Here is a 7133-nt window from a genome sequence, read left to right on the forward strand (position 1 = left end):
GCGAGCTAGTTCGTTTGGCTCATTTTTTTTCAGACTCAAAATTTCTCAGTTACAGATGAGAAATGACTTACAAACCGGTTCATTTGATATCCCTACTATATTGTAAAGTGAGTTACAGATGAGGACCTATCTACCTATATACTTAACATCCAATTTTTTCGGTCAAAATGCCAAATATATATTCCACCGTATGATCATAATCATACATTATTTCAAATGTATTTGATATGAAGATTTGCCTAACCATCTTCGTATATATAAATGGTTAACGTCGTAAGAACTTATAACAAAAAACGTCGTGATCTAATTTGTTCAGTCTCAAGTTGAAAAGAAGAGTATAATTCTAATCACATTGTTTATTTTCGGTCTCGAGATTAGTTTGAGTTTCGGTCCATGATACAGAAATGTTGCGGACAATTTGTTTCGTACATATGCGTGTGTGTATATATATATATATATATATATATATATTAAAGAGATCTATTCATTGATAAGAAAAAGAAAAAACGTAAGCGATTGGATTGATGATAAAATCGAATCTTGAGTCGCGAACAATGATTCAAAATAATATTTTGTTTATTCAAATGCATATATTTAAATTTAGTTTTACGTTTAGTTTATTTTTTAGGTAAATTGTTCTATATTTATTATTAAATGATTAAGTTTACAATATTTTAACTAAGTTGTAATATATATAATTTAAAATTCTGGGTTTTAACTTAATTTTTGATAAATTTTGCTACAATTTTTTTATATTAAAAATAACAATAATATCGTAAACATTCAATTAGATTATCTTACAGTATAAATCCGTTCACAAATAGACAAATTAAATAGTAGAAAAACTGATATAGTCGTCACTATTATAAATCCAAAGTTTATCGATAATAATTATTAAGATCATATAAAATAGTATATTATTAATATATTTATATATAAAACAATATTAATATTACATAAACTAATTACTATTTTTAATAAATAATGTGTTTTATCACTTTACACATGATCAATTAAAAAAGTTATATAGATGTAAAACTCAAAATCATAAAAAACTTTCATATCATCTATATAAACTATTCTTTAGATGGATGTTTACTACATAATATCTTTTTATTCATTTTATTATTATATTATAAATATTTTTAAGATGGGGAATAAAGATATGAGAATAAATTATTGACAAATCTATTCACTACCTATGTAAATTTTTAATAATATAATAATATAATGATATTTATATTCTTTTATTTTTTTTATATATAATGATTTAATAATATAATTTAATCTTATATGTATTAATATATATATATATATATATATCAATTTTTACTATATTCATATAAATAAATTTTTATAAAAAAGACAAATATTTTATACTAATAATAAAAAAAAAGAATAAACCGCGTATCTGGTGGCATTAAAGATTAACTATTGTGGGTTAACTAGAGAGTTGATTGAGCTTCCCAAAAAATAATAAAATAAGGTTTTATATCGAAAAGTCAAATAAAATATTACTGTACAGAGTGAGCCTACGGCTTCAGTCAAAGAAATGGCGCCATGAACCAGAAATAGTATTCTGCGTACTCACACACCACGCTTTCTGCATACTCACACCACGCTTCTCTCACCCTCTCCGTATCTCTCTCTCTCTCTCTCTCTCTCTCTCTCTCTCTCTCTCTCTTGCTCTCTGTTTCTTCACAAAGCTGTGTCTGTTTCTTCGCCGGAGCTTGGAGAAGAATCGCCGACATTGAAGAGGACTTGCCTCTCTGGTCGTCGTTCTTTTTGCTCTTGGTTGTGTTTCAACTTGGTTCAGAGTGTTTCTGACGGCATAAAGACAATGGAGAGGGGTATCGGGAAGAGAGTCAAGTCTCTTTCTAGAGAACGTCAAGAGGTTCAGACACAAAAAAGGAAGGAGCTTGAAGCTCCGTTGCCTTCTCCGTCCAAGCCGAAACGACGGCGGAGAAGAAGAATCATTGACACCTACTCTGACATTGAGGAGATTGAGATTCTTCCAGATCCCGTGCCAGATGAGGTTGTTGTTGTAATTTCAGATTCTGAGCCTGAAAAACATGAAAAGGGTTCAGATGGGTTGATGGGTGGCGACGATGAAGAAGATGAAACAAGTTACAGTGAGGAGGTAGAAGAGCTAGAAGAAGAAGAAGAAGAAGAAGAAGAAGAAGAAGAAGAAGAAGAAGAAGAAGAAGAAGAAGAAGAAGATGAAGAAGAAGAAGAAGAAGAAGAAGAAGAAGAAGAAGAAGATGACGACACTGAAGATGAAGATTACAGAATGGCCGAATCAGAGTCTTCAAAGATTTTGAGTTCATCATCATCATCATCATCCTCGAGTGATGATTATGATCACCATTTTCATCAGGAAAAAGTCGGAATTACCAATGTAGCTTCAACGAGCAAGAAACCCATGCAAACAGAGAGGAAGTCCAGGGGAAAGGATAAGAAATATGAGAAGAGGGTAGAGCAAAAGCCTCAGAAGGAAGAGAAAAGAGTGGCGAAACAGTACAAGAACATTGTGTTTACATGTGGGAAATGTGGCTCTACTGCTTCCACAGTCGCTGGCTGTGATAATTCCCCCACCCAAACTGTGGAAGCTGCAGGCGGGGGTTTGAACAAGCTTCCTTCTCCTAAAGCATCACGAATTAAAGAATCTGTTTCAGACAGAAGATCTGAAATCCTACCTCCTGGTCCAAGAGCTGCAGATGAGAATTCCAACAAGCCTGTTTCGACGGATGTAGCAAGAGCTAAAGATTCTGTTTCCATCGGCTCCAATAGAAAGGCTGAAAACCCGCTTACCGGTACGAGAGCTGATGAGGAGGAGCTGACTAAGGTTGCTTCGGCCAATGCGTCAAGAGCTGAGGATTCTGTTTCTGTGGGTTCAGAGAGAAAATATGGAAAGCAGCAGCTGAAAACTGAGATTGAGCATTGCCCGAAAAGCTCGGGGCATAGGACTAAAGAGCTTGATGTTTTCAGTATTCTTGTGAATTCTGTTTGGGGAAAACAAAGGATAGGAGAAGAGGAACCTGGTTCTTCGCCGCGGCAAGAAGAACCTCAAGAACAAGAAGAAACGAGAGGCGAAGACAAGTATGATGCGGATGGATTTCTAGTGGTACAGCCGCCTCCATTGGTGTTGAACTTCAAGTTTGGAGAAGATGAGCCTGAACCGGAGATTCCCGAGTGGGAAATAGAGAACCAGCAATTATTTGATGAATTTGCACTTCTCCTGAAATCAGGAGAAACGGAGATCGATATTTCTTCCGACGTAAGTTTTCGAGGCAATCTCTCTTTTAATGTCGTCTCAACAAGCAAAAACATTGAAAAGCCTTACTTTGAACCCTTTCCAGATTACTAAGGAATCGGCAGTGGATGAGCATCCCTTGGCGCGCTGTGAAAAAGGAAACCACGAACTCGAACTTGATCTTGAAATCGGGCTGAAGTGTATTCATTGTGGTTTTATAGAGACGGAGATCCGTCACATGGATGTATCGGAGTGGGTAAGGATGCAAGTAAATCTTGTATGTCATTAACTTTGGACTGAATTGTTGTATTTCATGGTGCAGCGGGGAGACATATTTAATAGCCGAAGGAGGAGTGCAGGTGGAACGGAACGTGAAGACAAGACATTCTTTGAGAAACTCGGATTCCCTGTCCTCACGAAGAACAGTTCCACCGAATGTGGAGGTGAATCAGATGGAACAGTCTGGGATGTGATACCGGGAACTAAGTCTCAGCTCTATCCGCATCAGCAGGAGGGTTTCGAGTTTATATGGAGGAACATAGCCGGGACAATTCACAGGGATAAGCTCGACGACTATGAGAAAAGCGACGATGAAAACAGAGGATGCATCATCTCTCATGCCCCGGGAACAGGAAAGACTCGTCTCACGATAGTTTTCCTTCAGTCATATATGGAGCTCCACAACAACTGCAGGCCCATGATTATTGCTCCCGCGAGTTTGCTCCTCACATGGGAAGAGGAGTTCAAGAAATGGAACATGGATGTTCCCTTTCACAATCTGAACAATGTGGATTTCTCGGGGAATGAGAGTTCAGTGGCAATGGACATATTTGAGAAAAGGGGGCAAGGTTCAAGAAGCCATAATGATGTAAGAATGGTGAAGCTATTCTCATGGAGTACGGAGAAGAGTATCCTCGGGATCAGCTACAACCTCTTTGAGAAACTTGCTGGAGATGATGTCGAGAAGAGAAAGAAGAAGAAGAAGAGCGAAGCCATACTCGACAAAGAACGAGAGGATATCAGGAAGATCCTTCTTGAAATACCCGGGTTGCTTGTTCTTGACGAAGCACACACCCCTCGGAGCCAAAGGAGTTGTATATGGAAGACACTGACAAAAGTAACAACGCAGAAACGGATCTTGCTCTCCGGAACACCTTTCCAGAACAGTTTTCTCGAGCTCTGCAACGTATTGTGCGTTGCAAGACCTGCATACCTGTCTAAGTTCTCATCGATGCTCAAGAAGAGTAAAATGACGGTATTGAGGAGACGGAGACGGAAAGATGGTAGAGATTCTGCTTCAGCTGTACATATCAACAATGATGGAATCGACGAGCTCAAGAGCCTTATGGATCCATTTGTACATGTTCACAAAGGAAGCATCCTTCAAAAGAGCCTTCTCGGGTTGAGAGACTGTGTAGTGGTTCTAAACCCTCCTGCACTCCAGAAGAGGATTCTCGAATCAATTCCAAACTCGAAAAACGTGTTCGAAGTCGATCACAAGAGGTCTGTGGTCTCGATTCACCCATCTCTGATTTCTTGTTGCACCTTGTCCAAGGAAGAACTGTTAGTTCTTGACGAGACTTTGCTTGACCAGTTGAAGAGATCCAGACTCGAACCAAATGAAAGCGTAAAGACAAGATTCCTGATGGAGTTCATCGGGTTATGCAATGCGGTAAACGAGAGAGTTCTGGTGTTCAGCCAATACATCGATCCTCTGTCTTTGATAATGGAGCAGCTGGGGTGTGTTTTCAACTGGTTAGAAGGCAAAGAAGTGCTCTACCTGCATGGGAAACTTGAACAAAACCAAAGGCAGCTACTGATCAACAAATTCAACGACCCAAAATCCGAAGCAAGAGTCATATTGGCTTCGATTAAAGCATGCTCGGAGGGAATCAACCTGGTAGGAGCATCAAGGGTTGTTCTTTTGGATGTTGTTTGGAACCCGGCTGTGGAACGACAAGCCATAAGCCGTGCTTACCGAATTGGACAGAAACGGGTAGTGTACACATACCATTTGGTAATGAAGGGGTCTCTCGAGTGCCAAAAGTACTGCCAACAAGCCGAGAAACATAGAATATCGGAGCTGATGTTCTCTTCCCGACACGAGAAAGCAAAGTCAAAGAGTTGTTCTGAAGCTGTGTTGGAGGACAAAGTGTTGGATCAGATGGTTCAACATGCGAAGCTCGGGGAAATGTTTGAGAAGTTAATCTATCAACCCAAGGAAGCGGATTTGGTGGAGAGTTTTAACTCAGTTTTCCCGTGACCAAGGAACTCGAGAGAACAATAAGGTACGTCTCTAACTCCATAGTTGTAATCAACAAAGAAAAACATTGGGCTGATGTTCTGCTTTTCTCTTCTGTAACCACATTGGATATATTCACATTCTTCATTTGATTGCTGGTAAAGTTCTTGAAGGCCCATATAGGAGAATGGATAGACATAATTGATCGAATTCCCAATCCGTGTTCTTCATTTCCAAGCTTAAATCAGATTGAAACCGAATAAACATATTCTCAGTATGAGTTTCTGCCCAAATGGCATGGATCTTCAAAGGATTGTGAAACAGGGCTACGCTCTTATTGAATCTAAACCTCAGATTTCCTCGTGTATTCATACGAATTGTATCAGATACCAAAAACTACGACACACAATGTCACCAGTGAAGATTTTTCAAATTGCATTGCTACAGAGCCAAACGCCTAACACAATAAACGCCGTACCTACGAAGGCCAGTCCGATTTTAGTCTCCTCTCCCAGCAAAATCCCGAACGCTGCGGTTGCGGCGAACGTCGTCGCGTTCGTCACCGGAACGGCGAGCGAGATCGGCGCGTGGCTCAGAAGCGCGAAGAATGTGGCGGAGGCCGATAGGTTAATCAGGAAGGGGACGGAGTATTGCCAGAAGAGGAGGAGATCGATCCAGCCACCGAGAGCTGAGAGGATTTTCCGGCGGAGGACTAGCGAGATCTGCGGCGGAGAACCAGTTTTTTGGGATTTCCGGTGGTCCCAGGTGATCGCACCGCGTCGGATCAGGGCGTTGGTGGCGCCCCAGACGAAGCCGACGGCCACCATTTTCTGGATATCTCCGATCATCGCCGGCGATCTTACGCTCTTTGCGTCGTTGCAAACAAAGGATTCCATTACAAATATATTAATCATTCAATTTACCTTCTAAAGGATCTGGACCGTCGATTATTTCAAATGAATAGGCAGTCAATTCTAATATATTATCTTGACCGTTGAATACTAGAGTTGATCTGAAGTTTAATTCATATAGTCCACCGTCAATTCGAATATATGATCTTGACCGTTAATTATCAGATATGATCCGAACCATTAATTTACAAACACGATCTGGACCGTCAATTCCAATATATGATCTTGACCGTTGAATATCAGAGTTAATCTGAGTCGTTAATTCATAGATACGATCTAGACCGTTAATTCTAATATATGATCTTGACCGTTGATTATCAATATTGATCTGAGCCGTTAATTCATAAATGCGATCTGGACCATCAATTCTGATATATGATCTTGACCGTTGATTATCAGATATGATCTGAACCGTTAATTCATAGATGCGATCTGGACCGTCGATTCCAATATATGATTTTGACCGTTGAATATTAGAGTTGATCTGAACCGTTAATTCAGAGATGCGATCTGAACCGTCAATTCTGATATATGATCTTGACCGTTATCATATATGATCTGAGCCGTTAATTTATAAACACGATCTGAACCGTCAATTCCAATATAAGATCTTGACCGTTGAATATCAGAGTTAATCTGAACCGTTAATTCATAGATACCATCTGACCGTCGATTCCAATATATGATCTTGACCGTTGATTATCACTATTGATCTGAGCCGTTAATT

General features: G+C 39.4%; 2 protein-coding genes across 2 annotated transcripts; one reads left to right on the forward strand and one right to left on the reverse strand.

Annotated features, from left to right (window-relative positions):
• The first annotated feature begins 2199 nt into the window (after positions 1 to 2199).
• Positions 2200 to 5603, forward strand: LOC104799069 (SNF2 domain-containing protein CLASSY 3). Its single transcript, XM_010521399.1, has 3 exons — positions 2200 to 3277; positions 3360 to 3509; positions 3576 to 5603. Exons 1-3 carry the CDS (start codon positions 2291 to 2293, stop codon positions 5514 to 5516), a joined length of 3078 nt encoding a protein of 1025 aa, XP_010519701.1. The 5' UTR covers positions 2200 to 2290; the 3' UTR covers positions 5517 to 5603.
• A 136-nt stretch (positions 5604 to 5739) lies between these two features.
• On the reverse strand, positions 5740 to 6383 carry LOC104799068 (transmembrane protein 234 homolog). The gene has a single exon (XM_010521397.2). It carries the CDS (start codon positions 6341 to 6343, stop codon positions 5924 to 5926), a length of 420 nt encoding a protein of 139 aa, XP_010519699.1. The 5' UTR covers positions 6344 to 6383; the 3' UTR covers positions 5740 to 5923.
• Between the last annotated feature and the right edge of the window lie 750 nt (positions 6384 to 7133).

This window comes from Tarenaya hassleriana, unplaced genomic scaffold, assembly GCF_000463585.1.
Source record: "Tarenaya hassleriana unplaced genomic scaffold, ASM46358v1 Cleome6, whole genome shotgun sequence".
Lineage (NCBI taxonomy): Eukaryota > Viridiplantae > Streptophyta > Magnoliopsida > Brassicales > Cleomaceae > Tarenaya > Tarenaya hassleriana.